This window comes from Ammospiza nelsoni, chromosome 15, assembly GCF_027579445.1.
Source record: "Ammospiza nelsoni isolate bAmmNel1 chromosome 15, bAmmNel1.pri, whole genome shotgun sequence".
NCBI lineage: Eukaryota > Metazoa > Chordata > Aves > Passeriformes > Passerellidae > Ammospiza > Ammospiza nelsoni.
The window spans coordinates 10,987,304-11,014,868 of NC_080647.1; the positions used below are offsets into that span (position 1 = coordinate 10,987,304).

A 27,565-nucleotide genomic window follows, 5' to 3' on the forward strand; every position below is an offset into this window, starting at 1 on the left:
CAGCCACCCCACTCTTTTATAGCATCTTCTTCTCATTGCTTACACCTGTGGCCTGTTAAAGTCAGGCCTGTTCCTAATCTTTGATAATTGGCCCAGATGCAACTCCTTAGGGGTGAGATTACTTTCCACACCATCTTTATTTTCTTATATTCTGTCCCCCTACAAGTTTCCTTGCCATGGAGGAAAGTCTGCTCCTGAGCTGGCTGTGATGCAGTTCTCCAGGAACAAAACAAAGGTTTCTTGACATTGAGACTTATTAACTCATTGTGTGTCACCAGAATTAAAATTGTTCCAAGTGAATGCTGAAGGCAGCATTTATAACCCAAAAGACCCAGTTAAAACTCAGATCTGATGCAGAGATGAATAGGCTGCTCTCCTCTAGAAGTTTCTCCTTTTCTTCCTATTTGCAGACATGTGGCTTTCTCTAAAAGGAATGTATACAGTCCCAAAGCCTAGGAGCCTGCAGTTTTGGAGCATTTCCAGAAACACATTGCACCTGGAAAGGTCTGCTGTGGGCAGATGGAAATGAGCAATAAGCCATTTTTCCTTTAGGCAATCCCACAGCACCAATAACACTGCCCAGAGGCCTCATTCCCTGCCTGATCTGCATTTTGAGGTACTTTTTCTCCTGTGACATAACACACTTAATGTCTCTTAAAAGCAAAAGGCTACTTGAGATTTCCCAAGCTGAAACACCGTTTTAGGGGCCAGAACTGGAGACATTTGGTTGCAGGGAGAGCACTGCTGCTCCAGCACTGCTGCTCTGCAGAGCCCTGCAGCAGTGACAGCACTGCAGGCACAGGGGACAGCTGCTGACAGGGAAGGGGACACAGGGAGAGGGGATCAGGGACCCTGCCAGCCTCAGGGCTCCTAAAACCACACTGCAGACACCCCTGTGATTCTCTGATTCTGTGATCCAAGGCTGTTCTGGTCGCCTCTCACAAAGAGCATCCTTCCAGGACAGCTCCAGCCACACCTCTCCCCCAGTCTGTTCATATAAGATAGGAGATGGGAAGGAAAAAAGCAGCCTTTTTCTGCAATGCACTTTTCCTGCAATGAGTAGAGGAAGCAAGAAATCAACTAATGTGTTTTCCAGATCTTGCTGTGATGCTCTCTAAAAGAAAAACAGGTTCTTGCACCAGCTACCCACCCACAACAATTTATAGCACCTGATTTGGTGGCATTAACCTGTGCACACAAAATGTGTCAGTTCTTATTATTCACTGTAAACATGTCATCAGCATGGAAATATGCTCCACAAGGCTACTGAGGCTGGTCCTGAAATTGTAAACAGCCCATTAAATGGGAGCAGTAAATACTCCAAAGTGCTGTAGATCTTGGTCAGTTAAAAAAAAGCACTAGACAGACTTTAAACCACAAAAAAATCCTTGGCTCCATCTAAATCCCCTTCTTGCAATCCAACCCAACGCTGCCCTGCAGGAAATTGAGGGGAACAAAGCCAGCAGGTAAAACCCTCACAAGGACGGGAAATCCAGGAGCACTTTCACAGCTGCTGGAGCAAACACAACAGCAATGACAAACTCCTCTGAAGGAGTGCACAGGCAGGGGATGGATGCCTGTGAGCTCACAGCCTTGCTCAGATCAAAGGTTCACCCGAGCATCTCAGCCCACAGGAGCCAGGACAGCCTGCGCTGGTGGTAATGGTGACTTTGCACACAAACACAGGCTGTGGAGGAGGCAGAAACAAGATGTGCCATCTAGCTGACAGGAATATTTTTGCTAAGACAAAAACATCTGATGGATCTGATCCTGTGTAACCTGGTCCCTAGCATGGGATCTTACCTCCCTGAGTCTCACCACCACAGAGGAAATACCTGAGCTGATTTTTGCAGGGCTGGAACTCAGCTGATCCTCACAGCAATTTACACTCGAGGATAGAAACCACACTCTTCTTTCTTTACCAAAGACCACAAAACTTCATTTACTCCCCTGATTGTGTTAACCAATATGAAACAAAGTAATTTTTAATAAAGTGTGCCATGGCAGAGAAAAATTGATACAATCACAGAGCTGCTATAATAGGATTTAATTCTGCTTCAGATGTGCTAGTTTTAATAAAAAAGGATTGAGCAAATCTAAAATAAATTACAGTGAAAGGTCAGGCTTATTGCTTGTACAGTTATGTTAACTCTTCCACAGACATTTTTACAGACTGTATTTATGAGACCTTTTGATTTTCAGAAGAGGTATAAAATACGTCTGCAATTTTCTCATTATTTGCAGCAATGTTTCTTCTACAAGTGTCATTTCTTGGTACTTCAATATAGATTTATTTAATGGACATCTATAAAAAATTATGAGTTATTTATCAGGTGGTTTTGTTGAATTAGTGAAACTGTAATTCCCAACAGAAACTTAAAACCCAACTAGAAAAAAATTTGTTAAGGGAATGATGATTTCCATTTGTGTGCCACTGACACTCATGATTTCTTATTCATTAATCATTCCACTAGCATGTCATTTATTCAATAGAAAGCAAATAAATTACTTATTTTTATATATAGCTAAGGCCCTGATGCAGTGAACTACTCAGAACAGCCATGAATTGGAAAGAACTGTAGGCACTGAATCTTATTACAAGGCTCTTATTAATATTCCAGCAGCACCTTGAGACCCCAGCCAGCATCACAGCCCACATCCTTTAGTGCTGCATCACCCAGAGATAAATCTCCATCCTACCCCTAAAGGAAATACACATTAACAGACCCCAGCAGAGGAAACAATGGAGTCTGCAGAGAAAGGAGCTTGCTGCAGTCCCAGAGGAGACAGAACAGCATGGCAGTGTCCCAGCCCAGAGCCCAGGCTCTGCTCTCCTGCATGGCCTGACACAAATCCTGCAGCTCAGCCAGGACCCAGCCAGCTGCAGTGACACCATTGCATTCTTAGCCAGGTCCATCCTTACAGGAGTCCATCCTGTGTGAGCACTGAGGTTCTCTGCTGCTTCTCAGTGCTTTTACCCAGCTTGGGTGACCATGAGACCTCACACTTGGAAAAAGAACTGTCAGTCCTACATCAATATTGATATAACATCTAGACACCATGTCAATCCTACATCAATGTTGATATAACATCTAGACACCAAAAGCTCAATTCTCTACAGCCGCAGCAGAGAGATCCTGCTGAACTGGACCAAAGAAAATATTGGAAAGAACAAGAAATCCAAGCCAGTCTTGGTATCTGTCTGTATGCACAGCTACAGGGAACCTGGGCACCAGCCCACCAGCAGTGAGCACAAAGTGGCCTGGACTGTGTCACCACATTTGAAAGTAAAATCCTGGGTCCACTGTGAAGTTCTGCTCAACACTCACACCAGTAAAGTGTCTCTCCAGCATCAGGAAACTGCACACAACACTTCTGACAGCAGCAGGATCATGAAGACCTGACACAGCAGCCAAGGACTTTCCCAGGGGATCTTGGGTTTTAAGAGTCACTTCAATTCCAAACCACTGATTTTTATGTCATTCTAATGAGATGGATGGCTACTAGGTGACTAGGGAACTGGAAGAGAGTGTTGTCTTCATTTTTCTATTTGGAAAATATAGCAAACCTTAGAGACACCTCCTCAAATCTGCCTCAGCAGCTTGAACATCTACCAAGCTGGAGCTTGGTAGATGTATCAGCTCATACACACTTTTCCTTCTGATTCCACTGACTCTGGCATGATATCTGTATCTATTTCCCCCTATATAAGCAGATAGTAAGCAGATAGGCCCTGCTCCATACAACCTGGAGTTCCTGCTGCTGTGATTGATACAAATCCTCTCATGTCCCACAGGAATGTGGCCTCCTTCTGACAAAAACCATCTATTTTGTCTTTTATTTTAATCGGTTTCCTGCCAGCTGGGGTCTGTATCCATCTGATCAAGTGAACTATGTCCTCAATCAACCCTTCTCGATTTTTTCCTCTCTATTTTTAAAAGCAACGGCCCAAGATCATGAAAGCAGTAAAAAATATTGCATTTTCTCAACTTTTAGCTAATTCCTGATGAGAAAAACATTTCTATAGCAACTTTTAGACAAAGCCCTTTAAATTAAAAATAATTTATAAATGCAGAGAAACTGGCAATGCTGCTGATCTCAGGTTGTAGGCACCTTTGTTTAACCAAGGCACCTTTGTTTAAGCAAGAGCAGAAAACTGAAGTGCATAACCCAGGACCAGGGTCTGAGCAAGGCTGTGTTGAGCACACTCATCTGCTGAATTTGACCAATTTCATTCTCATCCTGCTGCATTAATTACTGAGGAGCCCCTCAGCTCTCCTGCACACACAGGCAGGCTGGGAGCGACACACATCACTTCACCTGGCCCACAGCAGAACGGCCAGCTCTGAGCAAGGACTGATAGATACAGCCACCCCAAACTCTGGGAACAAGGCAGGAATGGCACAGCCACTCCAAACTCTCAGAACAAGTTAGAGGGCAATCAATGGTTTCATTCAGAAGATTGTACTGATTTGTATCAATAGGGTGTTATTGGCTCCATATTATTTTCAGTTTCCTCCAGTGAGGAAGATTTTCCTTCTGCCCACCTCAGTTCTACACTGAACTCTGCAAGGAGCCCTCTGTGCAGAGGCATCCATTCTGCCTGTGTACAACGTTCATGGATGGCACTGGGACCTGGCATCAGACAGCCAAACAATCCCTGCACCCCAGGCTTCTAAACAAACTTTTAAACTAGTGGCTGACAGCCAGCATTTTAAGAAAATCCTGCAGCACCCAAGAAATAAATAGACTTCCATTACTCTTGTACTTCTGATTCTGCCTCAGGTTCACTACAAAGTAACTTGCAGCTCAATAAATTTTGACATGTTTTCATGTTATAAAAACAAAGACAAAAACTTATTTATTCACTTTTTACCTCATACATCCCAAATCAATAATTGCATCTATTGATCGATGACAAATTCAAAACTTTAATTTTCATTGAGCACCATAACATAATAAGATGGCAACAACTGAATTTGTTGAAATCGATTTTCGTTTCCAACAGAAAATCTTCAGGCCCGTAGCATAATAAGATGCAGTACATGGAGCAGTTAATTACCAGTGAGTATCACAAAAAGCTAAAATTAAATTTCTTTTTGAATATTGAAAGAAAATGCTGAGTCTCCAAGGCTGACACTTAAGAAAAAGAAATTTCTTGTACCTCTTCCACATGTTCAGTCACGTAACATTAATCAACCCTTTGTAACATAAATAAGTAAAATTATTTCAGAGATATGTATGTATAGCAGCCATAAATTAATGCTGACACACTTAGGGGGTTTTAGTTTGGTTTTTTTTTAATTACAGTGACATAGTTTTAATAGTAAGTCCCTGAAGAAAAGTCCTGCTTTTTGTGGTAGACATGCCTGCCTTCAAGCAGCCATTGAATGGGCTCTAATAAAAAGCCAACACAGACCTTGCAGGCTGGCTCTGAGTGCCACAGTGCCACACTGGCTACAGCTCAGTTTAAACTTTGAGAGAGGCCTTTTAAGCTGAACATGATGCAACTTCTGGATGGGAAAACCTCCCCAGATCACCTCTTACAGGCAACTAAGCAGCCAGCCAGGCAGTTTGTATGTTTGGAAGGGAATGGCAGCTCTGAGGAGGCAGCTGGACTGCAGCCCTGTAACACAGAGAGGAAGGAATTGCACAGAGCCCCTCGGTACTGCCACAGCACAGGTCCTGCTCACAGTGCATGGAGCTTCTCCAGCTCCACGCTCCCTCCTTTCAGATCCAGCACCACCACCTGGGGTCTGAAGGGGTAACAGCAGGGGAGCAGTGCAGGAGGAAAGGCAGAGAGCAAAGCCAGCAGTGCCCTCCCCAGCTGTGGGGCACAGGGACAGGGACAGTGCCTCCCGACCTGCACTCAGCAGCAAGTTACAGTGGCTGTACTTTCCATTTACTAGCAATAAAGATAGATAGATTTAGCCATCAATCTCCAGTTAATTACACACAGATTTTCCCAGCCCAGCTCTTACCCCTGCCCAGCACAGCCAATTTTTCCAGGATTCAGCCTTTTTGCTCCCCATTTCAAATGTTGGATGGGGAACCTGCTGTGAGAGCAAGGCTTGCACAGGGATGGGACACTGTGCCAAGACACCCCATCTGTTAGTCTGGACAGCTTTCTAAGGAGCCATGAAAACATGAAAATACCCATGATAACTGACCCATCAGGATTTGAAATAAGCCCTAGAAGCAAAAGCTTAGTCCCAGCTAAGAGCACATCATATACCTGTGCAAATTCCTGCTCCTGACTTCACCCCCCTTCCATTCTAACGCCAGTCAGGACTTAAAGCAGGTTATAACAACAACTGGCAACCTCTTGTCTTGCTATCTCCACATAGCAAAGCTATCTGGAAGAACTGTAGCTCTTGGAGTGAATCCAAACATTGTTCAGGCTGCTACTGAGGACCAGGTAAGGCGGAACCTCACATCTTTTCCCAGTTCCTCCATCCTGGTCTAGGTGCCTCACCTGAAAAAGAGTGAGGTCTATCAAAAGTTCATTGCGGAGCAGACAGAACTGCTATCAGCCAAAACCAGAGAAACTGTTCCTCCAGTCTGTCCTTTTTTTTTTTTTTTTTTTTTAGGTTATCCTGAGGAAAAAGAACTGCGCAGTCATTTAGGGGATGCACCTCCCCAAGCACAGCATCTAGCAAGGCTACTAGTGATCAAGTGCAACAAAATTCATGGCTCCTACCACTGAGTCAGCTGGACTTAAGCTCCAATGCATTTCATTTTAGGAACACACCAGAGGGATGAAAGAAAAGGGAACCAGCAATACACTTTAATATAGGATCAACACACATTGTGTAAAACTGTACTGAGACAACGCAGGCAAGGCTGTCACAAAAACATAGGCACTGCTAGTATAGTTTTAGATTACAAAAAAATATAATTTGAAAGCAGATGTGGAACAGCCACACACCTCCTTACATTCAGCCACCGTGGCCTGAAGGGTATGGGAGGCACAAGAGCAACAAAACCAAATCAAACTATCCTGAAAGTATCCAAGAAACAGACCCCTGTGTACCAGAATGACCAGAAGACATCAGGTTCATATTAACTTTTATTTCCATGTATGTACAACTTAAGAAACAAATCCCAGATTGAAAAAGTTCAGAAGTCATCTTGAACAACACAACACTGACATACCTTTGAGGCAGCAAATATTACTCCTATTAAGGCTCTCATGAAATGATGGATACCATGCAAATGCAATTAAAGAGTACATTACATTTCAAAATATGCAAACTAAGTTCAACTGTAAGTCTTTCAGAAAAAGAACATATCAAACATTAGAACTATGAGCCACAAACATATTTACATACATGCTTGGAGTATGTGTGAACCAGATAAAATTAAGTAAAATATAACAATTGTCAACCTCTCTTTAGTCAGATCAGAACTACAGTTGGTGATCAATCCCTTCCAGCAGCACAAGTGCCAATGTGTGCACCAACCTCAGCATTTTGCACTCACATAAACTGGTACTGACTGCAAAACTCCACCTTTTTTCAACCTGTGCTTTGGCATTTATTTCTCCTCACTGAAAGCACTTAATCCCCCCACTGAGCAGGAGGCATGTACAGAGTGCCTGTAACACAGCAGCACCTGCAGGCACTGCACAACCAAGTTACTTCCATTGATGCCAAACTAACTTTTGCTTTTATATATCCTTCATATAGCTACAAAGCTACAAATATATATGAAGAATATATAAAAGCAAAAATCAGTTTGGCAACACCATCAGGCACTTAGATTCTGATTCATTTCTGTATACTCCTTGCTCATCATTTCAAAGAGTGATAGGTGCTTTTTTTTAAACCCTAACCAGCATTAGCACTAAATCAAACAGCAATGCTAATCTACAAGAAAAACGTTTCTTACTTAATATTTTAGTATAGTAACACCACTTGTGCAAACCAGCATCTAAAGATGGTCTAATATTACCAGCAAGAAGACAGTTCATTTCTTCTCTGTGCCATTGTAACAAACTGAAATTAAACACAATCAAGGTGGCTAGCAGCATTGATTTTTTGGTGTCATCACTAACATAAATCAAAAATAAAAGGACTAATAAGTTGGAAGTGATGAATATGTGAAAAGGAAACCACCACAATTGCTGTGACCTCTCCCAGGATGTTATGTGCACTGCTGGGGAGTCAAAGGTGCTAAGTGACTTTCTTCAAGCCTGATGTTTACACAATCAAATTTTATTTGTCCACTGAAAAGGAACTAAATTAGCTTTCAAAATGTTTTATCTCACAGCATTTTTGGCAACTCTAAAATTGCCTAAAGGCTCAAACTTTTCGGAAGTTTTCTGTCACATTACATTCAGCACTTACTAATTTCTTGCAAACACTATTACCTCGCCTAAGAAAATAGCAGTTACAAGTAGAAAGATTCTTTCATTTCTGTCACCTAATTTTGAGTCACAGCAGCATATAATTTAAGATACTGCTAGGCACACACTGTGTGGGTATTGGCAACTGGAAGAATGAAAAAGGGAAGAGAAAGATCCATTTTCCTTTAATCCCAACCAGCAGCTGTTAGCAATTTTCCTTAGTTATCACTGTAGGACATGATGGATGGGAAGGCTCAATCTGCTAGGAACTGGTGTACAGTGTCCAAATGCTCTCAAGGACTGTTGTTCAACAGCACATTCAGTTTAACTGGGGACTACAGACTGCAAGAGGTAACAGAGAGCTCCTGGGAGAATCTATCATTCTTCAGAGAAGCTGTCTGATCAAGGGGTAACACCTGAAAGAACCATTGCATGATCTTTTGCTATATGGTTTGTGCATCAAGTCATTGAGAAGAAAGAACATTAACTCAAGTGGTAACTCAAACCAAAAAATCTGCATAAAACAACATGTTGAGATATTACCATTTTAAGACTCCATACACTTTGCAACACAGAGAAACTGGATACACAAAAACATGCAAGTCAAACAAAGCTAATCTACAATAAACAAAACCAGAATACACTTATTTCAAGACTTAAAACATTAAAATATTCATCCAATGCTAAATAGGAGCAATAGAATAAGCTCTAGACCTAGCCATGTAATTCCATAAACATTTCAATTGGCTCTTTCAGCCTTTATTCCCCATCTCTTTTAACCTGTTTTTATCATTTCAGGCCACAAACTTAGTAAATGGCACATGAGCCAAAATTCAGATGCAAATAAGGCATCTTCCTCTCTCTATTAATGGCAATGTCCCAGGATTTGTGGTTATATATGCATATAGCTGCATAGCCTTTTCCATAATTCCATGGGATGTCCTCCTCCCAAGGATAAAGCAGGATGTTAACTGCTCCAATAGCACATTCTGAGGAGGGATGCTTCTTCCTGAGCACACCTATCCCACCTGGGCTGCACACTCATTTAAGAGCATGCTCTGACTCCTGTGACCAATCTCCTGCCTGGAAGTTGTGCCCCATCATTATCAGATGTACCTCTCCACTCATCAGATGAAGTTCAGACAAATACCAAGTCTTAAAAATATAAACCCAGTGAAATAAAGAATGTGGTCCCTGGCCGAAAGCTACATTCCAAAATACAGAATCTAATCTTTTGAATTAACTTTTGAAATGCTCAACCAATCATCACAGCCATTTTGCCTCAAACCTTTAACAGACACTATGAAAAAAGCTGGAAAAACCTCATCAAACTTAGAGATACTAATCCCAAAAAACTTCAAAGACATACCAATATATTTTAAATGACATAGAAGAATATGGGCAAAGCTCAAGAACTTTATAAAGTCCTATGTTTTACAAACACAGAAGAAGGTAGCCAATGCAAAGCACAAAATACAAAGAGTAAAGAGGTTTCTTTATCTAAAAACACCTCAAACCACTGAAGGAAGCAAACTGCACTAGAAGAAGTTTACAAGTTGTCTTCAAGGGAAGTACCATGTAAAGCACACTGCATTAATCTAGACCTGACATTATGAGGGCATGTCTCACTGTAGCAAGGCCTGTACTAAACACCAGATCAGAGACAGAACATTAAAGTAAAACATAGATGTCACAGCCACTGTTCTACTGATCTGGGAAAGGCAGACTCCAAAGTGAGCAGGAACTGTGAACCTGCTTAATAAAGGCCATTCTTGCAAAGTCAAAAAATCATACATCCAACACTTTCATCCCTTCATTAAAATAGAAATACTAAAAAGGAGCACTCCATAACATATCCCCATTGCTTCTGACTGACATGTTGAATAAAAGGTAAAAGAAGAACTTCAGCAGAGATAATTAGAGCAACGAAGATCTTTCAGCACAGGGCAGCAGAGCTGAGGAGCCTGCCAACCAGAGAGTGAACTATTTTGTTTGCTACTTGAACAGCCAGAAGCTGTGAGATGACTACTTCCTTTTATGAGGCATAGAAAAGTTTTCATCTAGAGGCCATTGTGAGAAACACCTCACCCTGTGTTTAAGCAAGTAGCCCAGCAGAAATCACTGATAAAGAAAAACAAAAAGTGTGTATTTGCTGGGTTTCCTTCTGAATATTTCAGAGAAAATGTCCTTTTAATGCAGAGAGCAAACAAGGATGTCAGTCTAATTAGAATTTGTTCTGTCATGCTCCTGATCCTGTCTAAGTACTCCTCTGAAAAAAATCTGATTGATGATGAAGGCACAATTATACAAACCTTAACATTCTGTCTAAATGCAGCTATGCAAAAAAGGGAGAGAGGATAGGGAAAACAAAGGTGAAGTATATTTCTCTTCAAATAATTAAGTCAGTTTATTTTCCAACGCCATATAAATTTAAAATATGAAACAACAATAATACAGCTATAGAATTTAGGTTTTTTTCAAAGCAGCAGCATATAAAACATATAAAAGCTAAAACCTCAGCACAAGCTTCAAAAAATCAAGGACAGTGAATTTTGCGAAAGACATGAAATTCACAAAATACAGTACACAAAAATACTGGAATGCGTAAGATATAAAGCTACACATTTTAGGTAAAGAAAGGCATTGTAAAGGATACAAAATCTGCAAAATTAAAGCATGGGACTTGGGGAAGAGTACCATGAATACAAAGAAGCTGGCAATTAATACACATAGATGGAGTGAAGAAAGTGGCAGTTTCATATTTAGCATGTTCAGTTTTCAGGTTCATGACTTCACTTTCTTAGCATCTTTTTTTCCAGAGTTCTCAGCAGCCAAATCTGCTTTTCTCTTCTGTGACTAAAGAGAAAAAATAAATACAAATTTTACAAGATAGTGGCATTACAAACAAAAAACTTAAATACATAACTAATTATTCAGGGGGGAATGTACGACCCCAATGCATTCTAGATTTCAGTTCACTTTTGTAGGATACAATGGAAAGGCAAACATTAATCCCTGACATAGACACTTAATTCTCCTACCCTTTTTATATCCTTAAAATCATTACATGGTCTCAGTGGTGCAGGCACCACACACAGCCTGAATTGGATAAAAAAATCAGGACCTTGTCTCACACACAATTCTGTTCTAACGATGACAATCCTTCAAAATAAAAGAAGCACTTTCATTTCTTCTTCCAGCAACTACTATGTAGGGGAGGGAAAAATCTCAGAGAAGAAATTGAAGCAACATGTGATATACATAAGTAGGCAGAAAGTAGGCAGGGCAGCTTTCTAAAAAAAGTCTTCCTCTGCTGCTTAAACAAAAGACTTCTCAAAAAAAAAAAACAAAAAAAACCCAAAAAAGTCAAATCCTATGCATTGGGAATACCTACCTAAGCAAATCCAGGAGAGATGTGAACAGACAAATATTTCAGTTTAATCTCTCACCTCATGGTTTCTACTAATGCAATCAGTGCCTACATTTATCTTTTACATTTTTTAAAAAAATATATAATTGAATTCTACCCCACTGGAAGTAAAGTAAGTGCTGCTAAACATACCGCTGTAACTTTGGCTCCTCTTTTCTTCTTTTCAGCTCTTTCTTTTTCCTCAATTTCCATATTTTCTTTTTCTATTAATGATATGAGAGTATTGCAGCGTCTCTGAAACTCCTAAGGAAAGAGAACACATCAAATTTTTAAGCAAATTATACAACTTCTCTTGCTTACATAACTATGTTCAAAATCCATTCACTTCAAAGCACTTACATTTTCCTAAAGTATTCAATAATACTGATCATTAGCTTGGTTACTATTATCTGTCTTTCCTTCAGTGCAACCTTTAGAAACAGAAAAGGATTTACTGTCCTCCTGACAAGGAGTTTTCAGGATTCTGTCTTCCAAACTGACATTCCAAAGACTGATGTGATCTTTCATCTTGGTTAATGAAGCAAATTACAGCCTACCAGCACAGTATGCCAGATTTTAGGAAAGAGGTCTTCAAATATATCTTTAAAGCAGAGAAAAAAGGAAGCAAAGCTATCTTAAGCAACACTTTTCTGTGGCACACAGACTAGGGAGGTTTTTTTTTGTGAAGAGACACAGTAGAGCTGCAAATTGGCCAAAAATCTATTCAGTCTTAAATTGTAAACTCACTGTTGTATTTTTATTCAAACAGGATCCTAAATGCTCTAAATGCTTTTAGCATCAAGACTTGCAAGCCATCAGGACTAAATGCCATCAGCTTGTTTACACATTAAGAAGTGTTTCCAATACAACTCAAAATATCTGCATTGCAGTTACTAACGGCTGGCTAGCTTAATACAACTCACTCGACTTGGACAGTTTCTTGTACCCCATTTAAAAGATCCCTTACAAAACACCTAACAGTGCCTATTTTTATTATAATTATTCAGTATGTTCTATGTATTATTGAGAACATGATTCCATGGGTTTTTCTTTCCAACTCAAAGCAGGAAGCCCTCTTCTGAGGGAAAAAAAATCCCAAAAAATATGTCTCATCTCTGCTAAACTCAGTGAAGACATTTTTAGAACATAGGCTATCCTAGAATTGACTAGAAGCACGTATCTTAACCTACAATGGGTCCATTTGCAATGAAGGGAACAGGTGACCTTTTTGCCCACAAAGTAGTCTCTATTTTCTCAGCATCTGTAAGCTGGATATTGCTTCAGCCATCATAGTCCATCATGGATAAGGCAGCCTTGGTGCTTTCCTGATCTGAACCTTCCCAAACAGGCAGGCATGGGACTCATCTTTGAGACATTCAAACCCTCCAGCTTAACCAGTTTTTAAGTTCTACAGCTTCCACAGATTCCTCTCCAAAGGATGCTCCACCGCCTTGGGCAAAAGCAATGCCGTTCAGAATGGACACAAAGAATCCTACCACCACTTGAATTCTTTTTATCAGACACACACGCATAAAAATCCTCAGGACATTTTTCTTTACAAGTCCCCTCCAGAAATGTTCCAGTGTCATGCTTGTAGCTTCACCAACAGAGTAGTGGAATAAGTCACTTTTATCACATCCCTGTAGCAATAACCCCACACCCTAAAGTAAAGGTTAAATCATGAATTAGGGCGCCATGCTTGTGCCCTGTTATGTGACAGTCCTTCTGGAGCTAAAATAATCTCACTTCAATCATTAAACTCCCTCAAATTCTACCCAAACAACAAGGTTTAGATAAAAAAAGCAACAACTCAGAGCAAACTTGAGTTCAAGCCATCCCAATATACACTGCAACCCCGAACAGAACAACAGAGTGCCTCTGTCCCAAAAAGCAAATAAACAGAGATGAAAAAAGACCAAAACAGAACAATGACTGTCAACATGCCACAAGTATTTTACATCACTTAAATTTGTGAATATTGCACTCAGACTTAGGAGCTGAGGTAAAGAGTGATGACAAGCTGCTTCACCATCATAATCTGGATTTTTTCTAGCATATGAGAAATGGGATTGTGTTAAACTCAAGACAAGCAACTAACCTGAGACAACTAAGAAATAACCTTGATCCACTTGCCTAAAGCACTCAAAGATCCTCCTCTTTCCTGGGGACAAATGCTTGCATAAATATATATATTTATAAACTGTTCAGGTTCATGGTTAGACTTTCCAGATGGACTACTGCTCCAAAGCATCTGCTGTGGACAGAGGATGGACTCAAAAACAATTTTCTCTGGAGAATCACAGAATCAGATGACAGCAAGATGTGACATGCACACAGGTTTCTTGTACATCTACCATGAAAAATAATCTGAATGATAAATCCTGCACTAAGCTATTGAAATTTCAATATGGACTGCTGCATTCCATTTTAGTACTACAAAAACACACTTACTTAAAATGCCTTGCACTTTCAGAGATGACTTTGTATTCTGTGTGGCTTGATACTTTTCTCTTTTGGATGGAAAGAGAGAAGATACACTTTGTTCACCCCCTCACAGCTCTAAAGACCTGGATTGCAATAAATAAGATGGGAGCACTGAACCATTGCCTTCTGCATGACTGGAGGCAGAGATGCTGCCTTGGGAGCAAAGGCAGCCCTCAGCTCTGTCCACAGGCCTGGGTATTTACCAAGAAGCCATTTCTCTTATGCTGGGCAGTGTTTGCAGAAAGCTAAAAGAGAATATCCATAATTTATGACTTCAGAGAACAGATACATGCTTCACTACTGCCATGATATTTTGCATTCTTCCTGCATGGACAAATTTTTTTAAAAAACAAACAAACAAATCTGTGCTCAATACTGAAAGCAAAAAACAAATTGCAATCTTAGGCGTTCATGGTATCTTTAAGAATTTACATTTTGGGTAAACCATTTGATTTTGAAATAATTTAATGAAGCAGAATTTGCTTTTCGAAATCTTCAGGAGAACAAACAGAAATAGTAAGATGGAAGATAAATTAGCTATTTTTGTGGAATTCAAGAGACATCTAGTGGTTAGAACACAGAGCTTTCACAAAGAGCCTGCTAAGCCCTTTTCTGAATTATGCTGCCCTTTTTATCTTGTTTCATATGAGTTTAAATGATCACATGTGAATTTCAGCATTTCAGGAAGCCTTCTCCACTTTCACTTATTTACTCCTCTATAAATATTTGTATTTATACTTCATTCATTGTTATTATCATGTGATTTTCCAGCACATTTCTTCACCAAAAAAAATAAATAAAAATCACCAAACTAGTGCAAAATGGACCCATAGAAATTACAGCCTCCACAAATCTCAGGACATTAGAATATATCAGCTATATTACTCAAATGTACAGAGCATGGTAATTCAGAATATTTCAGAAAATTAAATGCACATTGAAAGTGAAAGATGGTTTTAAGTTTGTATTTCCATAATCTTTTTCAACCATGTAGTAGCAGAAAAACTAAAATTATTAAGGGACAGAGTTTTAAAAGGAAACCTAAGCCAAAAGATTCACTATATTCCCAGTGTCTCAGTTTCAGCATTGAGACACCACAGAACATATTTCTACACTTGAGCAAATGATTTCTATCCCCTTTAAAAAAAGGGTATACTGAACATAAGGATTTGCAAGACTTAAATTGAATATTTAACTCTACCCCTGACAACCATATATCAACTAATATTAAACACTGAGCTACATTTTTAATTTCTAGTACCCATTTCTGTGATTTATTTAAATGGATTCCTGCACAGACAACTTAAAGAAACTTCTTAATGTGCTAAATACTGCAGGCTTCTCTCTTTATAGACATAATGTTAAAATGCAGTATTTCTTCAAAAAGACATTTTATTAAGAAACACTTGAAATTCTTTTCAATGAAGGGCTAACTGCTGCACTAATCAGAAACACTTCAACTGCTGAAATATCAAGTAAAAAGTGTATTGCATAATTATAAGTAGTGCTGGGAAAAGCAAATATACCCACCTGTTCAAATACATATTTTAAATATTTTATTTTATGTTTTATTTATTCTTAGTACAGCACGCAGAACTCTGAAAGAACATTCTTTCAGACAAACAAATTCTGAGGTCAGGAAATGAAGACAAACAACAAGTAGAAGGAATTGAGCAAAAATTTTGGGGCAAATCCAACAGTTTTTTTCTCGCTGAAAGAGTCCCATACTCTGATGTTGGTACCTACATACCTTAATATTTGCAACCACCAAAGCTTCTGTTACCGTTATCAATTCCTGCTTAATACCTAAATTAAAAATGAATGGCTCTGCTCTAAAATTATGAGTGCTAGTCTACTTGCTATTAACCTTGTATTATATTCTCTAAACACAAACAAAATTTTCAGTAAAGTATACCTAAAGAAATTTAAGCACTTCCAGGGGATAATCCACATTCACAAACTACAAAGTGCATTTTAAACCTATTGCTGCAATTATTAATATCTATGTGAATCACTAACTTTCCTCATGCTGTTAGACATTAAATACTGCATTAGAAAAGCTGCTCCCTTCTCCAAGTGTATTATTCAGATGTCTTCAGACTTTAATGTTATGCAACAACTCTAAAAGAGTCATATTTTAAGAGACATTGTTCGGTAAAACACTCAGTTTGCAATAAAAGTAACAAGGATATTTGTAAGTCTAGTCTACCTCTGCCTTAATGCCTTGGGGTAACATGGGACTCAGTCTGGCAGGTTTTCTAATCTGTGTTTCAGTTGTATTGCATTTTTTCTGTACTAAGACAAAAGGTTACTATAAAAAAAAACAGAAATGAAAATCACACCTAAAGTTGTTCTTTCAGCACTTGTTTCCTAAACAAATTTTATGTGGTGGTGCTTTGAAAAGCACAAGGTGCCTCATGCCATGCCCAGTCCCTGTAAGTGGTACCCACCATGGCAGTTCTGGATTTGATGAACCAGTCGAACCGGAACTGAGGCGCGTTGCGCACGCACTGCCGCAGCTCCTCGTACACGTTCTCCTTGTCAAAGCCCATCTTGTGTAACATGCAGATCAAAAACCTGTCTTCCTCCTCTGTGTAATTCTTCCCTTTGTTTGTTCCATACTGAATACGCAGCTGATGAAAAGGTGCTTTGTACCTTGCAATCTGAATGCAAAACAAAAGTAAGGATTAATAAACGTACAATGCTACATCAAGGAATCATTACATGATACTGCAGATCACTGAGAGGTGGTATACTACCTATGCTGCATAGCAAGACAGAACACTCATCCCCCAATTATTCCTTTTCTGAAAGAATTTTTGGAAGAAGTCAGCTGCAGAAAACAAAAAACCTGGAATAATTACTTTGGCATCAAGGGCTTTCTTGATACTGATCCTCCGCTGAATTCTGGCTTCTCCTCGTTCAATCTGAGCCATAATCCTCTCAATGTCCTGTAGCTCATTACAACGCTCCCAGAAAACAGCTAAAAACACAAAACAAAATTGTTGAATATAATCTTTTCCTCTGCTATTATGACTTCACTGTTAAGATACTTGGGCAAAAAAAAAAAAAATTTAGCCTGTGGTTCCATTAATCTTAAACAATGAGCTAATGCTCTCCAGCTTACTGTGCTAGCCAAAAAATAAGCTTGCACTGACTCTTTATTCAGAATCCTTAAAAGTTAACTGTAAGTAAAGGCTTAGTAAAAATTCTAACAAAATTTACATGCAACATAATCAATTGTAAAATAATTTCAACACTGAAGGGAACTCTTGTGGAGCTCTTCCTCTTTAACTACAGGAAACAACATTGCAAAGTTGATTTTATGAAGGTGTTTAGTAAAATTACATCCAAGGCTGAAAGAGGAAGGAATCTCAAAAGCACTGTGTAAACACAAAAGACAAAGATACAGTGTAAAAGGTAAAATAGCAGAGATACAGCATAAAGAATCACACTGGCACTATAAGGCAAATTCACAATTTCACAAATCCATGTTGTCAGTGAGAATTAACTATGTCAAATTCTAAATCTTGACTAAGGAGGGCTAAAGGCAGCTGCAGGTGTTAGTTATGTGCTACAAAACCAACCTTTTATAGAATTTAGTCTTCTGAAAAAAAACCCAAGTTGCATACTTTAACAAAAAAAAAATTCTTAAATGCATCTAAATTCTCTACCTTGTAAATTTAAAAGAACATGTGGCAAAAATAATGATAATACTCTGGTATTAGGAAATAAATACATTTCAAAATATCACCAACCTGAGTATTCAATGACCTCCTCAGGTGACTTTCCTTCCACCTCACGGGCAATATTGTCTATATCATCACGGCCATATTTCTCATTAGCTTTAATAAACTGGTTAAAATCTCTTTTATTCCAGTTTGTAAAACCCTGTAAGCAACAAGAGATTAAGAAGGCATTATCAGGTCAGAGGAAAGCATTTTCCAAAATTGTGATTTATTTATGTACCATTTGCTCCTCTGCAATATCACATAATTACAGTGGCTAATGGTCCTTCAGGATTTCCATAGACTTGTGTTATCCAGGCTTATTACTGAACCTATAACAGTTATTTTTGGGCATGACTCCACATGCATTAATAACAGCTTTTTATCCTTTCTTTTTAAAGTTTTTGTGATACTTCTCCAAAGAAACAAGCTCAGTGACAGCTGCACTCCTGCAGATACAAGCACCACACTTCAGAGCAGTACAAGGTACAGCAATGCCTGTGTCATCACAAGTTCTTAGAGCAGTGCAAGTATCTAAAGCAAGAGCTCCTACTTCAGACGTTTACAAACCTGGAACCAGGCAAACAGCTGGATGAAAGCATAAGTATGTCAAGAAAAGATCTCTAGTCCAAAAAGATGCAATCAAATGGAAACTCTAAAGCACTGTCAAAGAGAGAATTTGTTATGTACCAAAGAAATCAATCCAAAACTGAACAAGCGAGATGCAATGCACAAAAATATTATCCAAGAAAGAGACATTACAATTTAAAGACATGGAAAGCAGAAAATGACAAGAACAAACAAGACAATCACATGCCTGGGCAATAATCTGTAGTGCACAGAGTTTCTTTCATCACAGAAATGTATCTACAAGGAACTTTGTCAGTTCAGCTAAATAAGCTCAGTCCACAATTAGCATGTCCAGAGTGAGTCTAACATACACAATACAACTATTTATTTTTAATCATTAACAGCAGTACTGATATGCATATCAGCACCAGCTGAAATATTTCCTCTGCTATACATAAGTGAAATTAATAGTGAAATTGTGACTTTGGAATTTTCTTCCAAAGTACACCAATTCCCAATTTTTCTATAGAAAATTTTCTGAATCAAAAAGTCCTGTTACTTTGAACACACCTTTGTCTTTAACAATCAGCTTTTAATAAGCCCAGTCAGCAGGATAATCTGTCAAAAGGTCAAGAAACTAGTCAGTGACAGAAATTCAGTCCCAGAATAAAAAGAACATGCCTAACAACTTGACTGGGACAAAAATTAATGGATGTGATATGCCTTAGGCACCTGCATAAATACCATGTATGTTGACATAGGGTTGTCCTGATTCAAACCCTTTTTGATTTAAAATCAACATTTAAAATCAACACAGAAGCTTTATGCCTGTACAAGGAACCCACTGATTGGATTTCTGCACATGTTGCTGGATAGTGCACCTACTATCCAAGCTGTTGCCTCAGAAATGTTCAAGGACTTTCAAGGAAACAGTAGATTACTAAAATGTAAACTTGTTCAAGGACAGGAAAGGTCCCTTAAAGCAAAACCAATCAAAATCATTACTTGTTCTATGCTTTCTTCTTTCAATAACATCAGCAGAGCTTTCCTGTGTGTATTTACCATTACTTATATTCCATACTAGCAAAAACATAGGATGAAATACTTCAGCTGATTTTATTTTACCTGTGTTAGAAGCTTTTCTTTCTCTTCACTTTCCTCAGTATTCAGAGGCATAGACTCATCTATCTTCTTTTGTTCCTCCTTTTGTACCTGAGCTGCATTTGGAAGGTCAGGATTCCTGGGGACCTAAAATCAGGGGTTTCAAAAAGCAGTAGTGCAGCAATGTTATTTCAAAGACTGCATTTTAAAAGCACTCATCTGTACAAAATGTGTTCTACCTAGATTCAGATCTTACTGCTTAAACCCCACCTCCCAAAAACAGGACCTGCTTTAAGTTCTAAGTTCGTTATGCCCTGAACCCACCACTCCTGCACACAATGACCTCAGGATACTGTGAGAGGCTGAGCTGTCACAGCTCACTGATTCCAGTGGTACTTGTCACCAGCAAAGCACCTGCTTTCCTACATTCATTGGTTTACAATGTTTTATAACTACAGTGAAACACTAAGTTCTGCCAGGTTTACTGTAAAGCCATGCACACTGCCCAAGTAAGGACCAGACACAACCTGATGTAAACAAGAACCAGCAACATTTTATCTGTCCCTCTCCACACTGATCAATTCAGTATTTGTGACCTTGGAACTGTACTCCAATTTCACTGCACAAAACAGCAAACAAGCCAGAAACAGTATCCAGTAAGGGTTTAGTAGACCTTACTTATTCCTGCAGCAAAAGGCAGTGGAAGATAAGAACTGTTAAGCTGCTTTTAATACATAAGAAATCTTCTTGACTTTACTGGTTTAAATTAAGACTGACACATAAAGCTTGGTCTCTGCCTATTGGTCATCTTCTCATACTGTTCATGGCTGTTTTCAGTATTTATTATAAACTCTCTTCAGTTTATATGAAATGGAAGTTATACTTCCATTTCACAGCTAAACAAATTTAATTATATTTATCACTTTCTCCACTAGTAAACAGTCATAGTAACCTTTTAAGATAACAACTACTTATGTTCAAACTTTCCAGGCTGACAGGTTTCATAACTGGTCTGAAACACCTCTTTTTACATGCATATTGTCAACACTAGCAATTCTCTCATCATTCTTTGTTGGAGCATTAATTGAATAAATTCTTTACCTAAACTAACTGCATACTCATCTTAATTCTATCCTGACATCCCCATGAAATTCTTTTGGCTGCAAACAGGATTCTAAAAAAAACTTTCTGCCTTTTCTTAAAAAAACCATTTTACTAATATTAATTCTACTCTCACCAATTTTCTATCTGTTGCTTTGTATGACAATTTTATGTCCTCCAACACATTTTTTAGATTATATTTTTTTCTTGCTGTGACCTGTCAGAAAACTTGAGGCTTTTTAAAGACATGTCTGGCTGGAAGTAGAGAATCCATTTGGTTTACTCAATCAATACTGGTCCAAGTGAGGCTAACAGAATGTGTTCACTGCTTGTCCAGTAATGTCAGCAGGGAAAAGAGAGAAATTAAGCTAAGGCACAGTACAAAAAAAAAAAAAATAGGGGAAAAATCTAGAAATCTGTTGTCTGGTTTCCTTTTTGTAGAAGTAATATATTCAGACTTCTCCACACCTTTAAACTTTTTATATCCCACCCAAATCCAAGGAAAACTGATGTAATTTGAATTACCTTCATATCAACACAAAGATATACAAAAAAAACCATCATACTTGGGAAGGTGATTTTATATTAGCCAATTGTCCTTACCTTAGACCACACCTTTGGTTTTGAGAATATGAAGCATGAGAACCATCTTTCCTTTTTCTACTCTATGTCATCATTAGGAATCCACCACAAAACACAAAGCTACACAGATACAGAATTTATTGTGAAGGAAAGAACAACAGATTATCTTTTCTGCTCCTCAGTAGAACAGAAACAGAAGAAGAGAAGCTTTAAGCCATTTCTTTCACAATAACTTGACAAGTCAAGACTGCAACAAATTTGCAAAATGGAATGCAAATACATTTCATTGATCTGAAAAGAAAAAATGCATTACCTTATATCCTATAGTTTTACGGTAATACAGAATTTCTTTTTCCAGAAGTTCAAATAACCGTGGTGGGAAAAACTGAAAATCCTGAATATTTGGTTGTTTTGGAGGTCGTGGAGCCTTCAAAAATACACAGATAAATCAACATTATAGAAGCTTAACTTTTCTACAAGTAAACTACCAAAAATCAGCAGCAGTGGCAACCAGGGGTAGAGCCAGGGATGCAGCATGGGAGAGGAGGAGCAAAAGAACCACATAAAACCCTTCCACACTTGCCAGCTCCTTACCTTTGGGACTTTTGGTTCACTGACACGTAGGGCCTCTCTGAAATAAGCATCCACTGCATAATTGGCTTTGCGTTCCCTTTTTGGAGGCTCAATCCATTCCATCATGCTCAGCTACAGAACAGACCAAAAAGCTACTCAAGTAACTGTTTGCTTCCCTAAAGTCACAAGAATAATGACTAATATGGCACTACAAACAGGAATGTATTTCTGCACAGCAAATCTAATGATTGTGCTCAGTAATTTGGATACTACAATAGAGCTCAAAAATCAGCTAGAAATTATAGCTGATTATAACAAATATTTAAGCACTTAGAAGATAATACACAAGTAAGGCAGTGCAGTGGCAAGAAGAGATTCTTTTACAGTATTCTAAGTATTCCAGACCCTGAGTAGGGTTATGATTCCATCTACCAAAACACAACAGAAGGGCTGAGGACTTGGGCTCTGAATTGTCTAATTTCTTGTGATATGAATAAATTGCTTCTTCTCTAAATATCACAATGAATAACCTCTATAAAGGCTACAACACAGACAAAAAATCCATTAGCAATCAATTAATCTAAAATCCTAATGTTATTTCATACTATGCAGTATTTAACTCACTTCTTGTAATGAAATTATCAACACAAAGAATTTTCTGCCTATATCCACACACTGCACTATATTCTCATCAAAAGTTATTTTTCTAAATGTTTTTTTCAAAATCAATAAAAACCTGAGTTAGAAGGGCATTTTGTAGTTAACAAGTAAGATGTCACACATCTGATTGGAGCTTAAGGATATATTCACTATACATCTGGTACAAAACAGAGATGCAAAGGGAACACTGTGGGACTGAGCAATACCTCTTTGTATGGATGATCCTTGTATTATTAGGTAAAATCAATGTACAAACTAAAACCTTGTTGAGGGCTAGGTTTCTTTTCCATTCCAAGGGAGGCTCATGCCTTCTTTAGCAGACACTTGTCTTTCAAACTAAGACAAATCTTCACTGCAAAAGCAGACTCAAGTCCAAGATCCACATAAAAAATTATTACCAGGCCTGTTTTTTCACCTTAGTTATGTGACAGCAAAATAATACTGACTGCAGCAGTATAGCAGCATGCAGCTCATTGGTTTTGTTGCAGAAGAGATAACATCTGAGCAATGTTATCGGATTTTGCCATGAAAAAAACAGTGGGGCTCAAAGCAGTTTAACAAAAATTCAGAATATTAATGCTTGGGCAGAGCCAAGTGAATTTTTTAATAGTTCCTTACTTCTCTAGAATCTAGAAACCTCCATAGTCATAACATTTATAGTATGGCTTTTATGTTAGCACCTTTAAAATGAAGTCTTAAATGCTACAAAAAATTACCTTCTGTTTTTCTCTGTAATCTTCACCTTCAAAGTTGTATAAGCTCATCTCTGTGTCCATAGTGAAATTTCGTAGGGAGCTCTCTCCCATTTTCTGCAATCGTTCATTCATTTCAGCTGTCTAAAGTGAGAGGCAGACATTTTTAGGCTCACTCAAGCTATTTAATCTTTTCTGAAAAAAAACAGCTTTCATCATTACTACAAGATACTCAATATCTTTTTCTGATTTTAACTTTTACTTACGCTTTGTTCTAAAGAGAGATACCCATTGTCCTTTCCAATTTAGAGTAATTTGACTTCAAGACTCTCCATTAAACAAAATTTATTAGGCTGGGATGTAGTCCTACAACTGTAGAATTTAACTTTAAAATTTAAATTAAATTTATGCCCATCTCCTTGGAGCTGAAATGGCAGTTCATTTTTTCATACAGCTATCTATTACCTAATGAAGTTCCATAAAGACTTTGTGTCTGTCAGAATTATTGGCATTAAATTTACATTTTTTTTAAAAGACCACAAAATAGGCAGTGCTTAAGACAGGATGCACACAGCATAAACTTTGAAAATAATTACAATCACTAACTCTACTTCTTCAAAAATTTCATAATATTTAAAATCCACAAATAGTAAAGTAATAATAGATTTATGTCATCAGATCTCATTCCCTTTTGTGCATAGGTATTTTGAATTCCATATGAAAAGGTTCTCTAACCTTCTTTTCACCTCTTTCTAAAATGGTGGTTATATCTTCTTCTGTCAGCTCACTGTCTTTGGAAGCAAACACGTGCGTGGCCCCGTGCCGGATCATCTGCAGCATTTCATCTTTTGCCAGTTTGTTGGACTGCTGGTCTATGAGCCTTCCTACAATCACAAGGAATATGCTGGAAGTTAGAATGTGGGAGTTCTAGTAGGACCAGGCAAGCAGTGCATTTTTTTACTTCACTGACAGAACAAGAAAGGAAAAACAGAACAACCATACAGAAAAAATACATTTCGCTCAAGATGAGAATAAACAGAAGTCAGGAACTTTGGGGAAAATTGAAAAAAACAACTTTGACTCAAGCCATAACAAAAAACATTTCACATTCAGATAATCTGAATTTTACACGTAAGATCTTATTCTTACAAAGTTATCTGAACTTTTAAGGTCACAATCTTATCTCAAGATGAAAAATTAAGAAGTATTCTATAACCACTAAGAAGTGCTTGACATTTTCAACATTTACATCACTGATTTCAACCCAATTTTCTCATTATTCTTCCCAAAATTTAATTGCTGTCCCAAAATTTCTCTTAAGCTATCCGCGTCTCTTCTCATGCTATCACAATTTTGACCATCATCCTTTCACTAGCCCACCCTGTAGTAAATACAAACAAGCCTAAAAACTTAGCTTGAGTACCTTAGTTTTGACAAACTATTCCTCTAAGTGCTTCCAAACAAAAATACACAAAGGTGTTTTATTTTTCAGTTAACTCTTATATGGTAAGAAGCATATGTATATCATTATTTCAACTGCCATGGAATATACCTGATTTTCATTTTTTTTCTTTCTAACACATCCCAAAACTAAATAACATCTACTCAGCTGTAGTTTACTGTCCTCATTTAGACTCTTTGTCTACATTAATCAGGAAAACAATTTTAAAATAATTCAGCTGAACAAGTGAATACCTTGCACATGAGGATGATTTAGTGCACTGCTATTATACACAAGGCCTGCTTTCACTAACACTGTACATTTGTACAGTTATTTAACCATACTTAAAGGGACTGAACAATTCTGTTGCAGACAAACATACATAGCAGTTGATACCTTGTTGTATAACTATAGAGTCCAGTCTCAGTTTTATTTCAGCTCTTTCTACAATCCTCTCTTCAACAGTATTATCAGTGATAAGTCGGAACACCCGTACTGGTTTCTTTTGACCAATACGATGCGCACGGTCCTAACAAACATAAATCAATGAGTGTTCAGCAACAAGAACTCACAAGCAATAGACAGTTAGCTTGCAGAAACAGCAGCCTCAAACTGGTATTGTACTTCTTGGTCCCTTGCCTATTCAAAAGCACAGATCACTGTAAAACCAGTATTCTAATATTTATTTATACCTGGCTATTACATTTCTGAGTCATTCCACAGTAATAAATGCCTCTCCCTCAATGTAAATGAAGATAACTGAATGTCTGTCAGACTGCAGCTGGGAAGTGGACATACAACAGTACATACATGCATACACTTGTACTGCTTTCAAATGAATTCTCTCACTTGACACAGGTATTGACATTCTGCATCCCTGGCCTGAGCACATTAATTCCATGTGCAGAGTTCCTGCAGTCACAGCTCCAACACTGCGCTTGTAAGCCAAGCAAACCAGGTTTATGACTGACACACTACACTCATTTGTGACAAAGCTTGTATTTATCCCCTCTGAAAAACATGTCCTTTTAAATTAAAAAAAAAAAAGTTAAAACAGCTGTCCTTCAAGCTGTGGGTACCACAGGATTTTCTCTTTAAACAGGAGTTGTTAAATCTTTTACTCTCCTGTATAATATTAATTTCTTCCTGAAAACCCCACTGAAGTTCACAAACCACACTTACAGTCTCCAGGAATTTGGTCAACTATTGGCAGTCAACATGCATATCTAAAGCATGAGCTATTGATATTAAATATTTGATGTGTTGACGTGCATTAAAAGAAAATTAAAAATTACAAACCACTGAACAAATACCCACCCTACTAATCGTTCAAGGAGGATCACATGAGTTTTATTCCACATGAAACAAACTACAGACTATTTTTTTTACATTCAGTACTGAGAAAGAGAAGATTGAAATAGGTTTAACCCAAAGGTAACTTCCCCCTCCCAGCATCACCACCAAATGCCTTTAGGCTTATGCAGAAACAAACAGTAAAACCATAAACTTCCAAAATGACAGAAATATAAAGCTGCATGCTTTTAGTTATCTGTTATAATTTTGAAAACAGTACTCTATTATTCGACTGTTCTCTCCTGAAAAGACAGAATTAAGAATAATGCTATAGTTCTATTAACAATATTGATACAGTATTTTGATAGAAGTAATCTCTCATTATGAAAATAATTAAGACAAATATTTACAGGCAAAAATCTACAATTTCCTCCACAAATTCTGTTCATGCCCTTTTATCCAACTCCTTTGTTTCTTGGTATTGCCTTGCGTAAACAAAAAATAAAGAAAAGTAATAAAAGTGCAAGTTCTGAAAACAGTTATACAAAATAGAATATTGACAACTTAAACAAACAAATGTGTATTAGAGAGTTAACTCACCATGGCTTGCAGATCTACTTGAGGGTTCCAATCTGAATCATAGAGAATAACCACATCAGCAGTTGCCAAATTAATTCCAAGACCTCCAGCTCTGGTACTCAGCATGAAAATGAATTTACTGCTGTTAGGAGCATTAAATGTGTCAATTGCTTCCTGAAAGAAAAAAAAAAAGGTGTCACTAAAGTATCAGATCTTTCAAACAAGTTTCCAGTATGTTGGTGGCTTTCCAATTAAATTCCGTCTAAATTTACACCGTTTTCATAGAAAAAAGAATTTTATCAAAGTAAGAAATGTATGTCTGGACAGGTGAGAAAATCTGTACTGACTCCATAATATACTGTATTTTTCATTTATGGATCAAATGAAACATACTGTTAGTCTAGCAGAAACATTCCCTTAGCAGCCTTTTAAAAACTGTACCATTTCTGCTTTACTTTGAACAATGATGTGGCTACATACATGTATGTAAATAATAACTTATTAACCTAACCAAAGGCTTTTCTTGTTTGCATACAACTTTCCCACCTCTCTCTCCTCATGTGGTGTCTGCCCATCAAGCCTGCAGTACTCATAACCACGCCACATGCAATAGTCTTCCAAAATATCCAGCAAACGAGTCATCTGACTGAAGAGCAGAACTCTGGAACCTGACAGAACACAGAAGGTTTTGATATTCATTTTATGTTTTCACATTGATCTGATCACAGAGCTACTCCAGAGCATGACTGAGAATTTATGTGAAATATTCTGTACTATGCCTAAATTAAATAAGTCTTTCTTCTCAAGTTATTTTTCTGGTAGTGATTAAACCACTCAAGAATATTACTTGATAAATTATAGAGGAGAAATGCACAACCAAAAAAGCAGAACACTTAAATCCATTGTAAGGGAATCTGGTGCAGGCTGATGCACATAGATGAAATAATCCTATCATCAGAAATTTTCTTACAGAAAGGAGAAGGGAGGCTCTACTTTTCCTTTCCT

At 37.9% G+C, this 27,565-nt stretch overlaps 1 protein-coding gene across 1 annotated transcript in view; it reads right to left on the reverse strand.

Annotated features, from left to right (window-relative positions):
- Positions 1-7,056: 7,056 nt before the first annotated feature.
- SMARCA1 (SWI/SNF related, matrix associated, actin dependent regulator of chromatin, subfamily a, member 1) overlaps positions 7,057-27,565 on the reverse strand; it is a 32,992-nt gene continuing 12,483 nt past the window's right edge. Inside the window, exons 12-24 of the mRNA XM_059483247.1 lie at positions 27,107-27,228; positions 26,582-26,734; positions 25,085-25,217; positions 23,983-24,131; positions 23,272-23,391; positions 21,917-22,027; positions 21,636-21,749; positions 19,664-19,786; positions 17,999-18,131; positions 17,105-17,223; positions 16,691-16,903; positions 11,910-12,020; positions 7,057-11,203 (exon numbers count right to left, since the gene is read on the reverse strand). Coding sequence (XP_059339230.1) covers positions 11,132-11,203; positions 11,910-12,020; positions 16,691-16,903; positions 17,105-17,223; positions 17,999-18,131; positions 19,664-19,786; positions 21,636-21,749; positions 21,917-22,027; positions 23,272-23,391; positions 23,983-24,131; positions 25,085-25,217; positions 26,582-26,734; positions 27,107-27,228 — 1,673 coding nt within the window. The 3' untranslated portion in view covers positions 7,057-11,131. The remainder of the gene's footprint in view (positions 11,204-11,909; positions 12,021-16,690; positions 16,904-17,104; positions 17,224-17,998; positions 18,132-19,663; positions 19,787-21,635; positions 21,750-21,916; positions 22,028-23,271; positions 23,392-23,982; positions 24,132-25,084; positions 25,218-26,581; positions 26,735-27,106; positions 27,229-27,565) is intronic.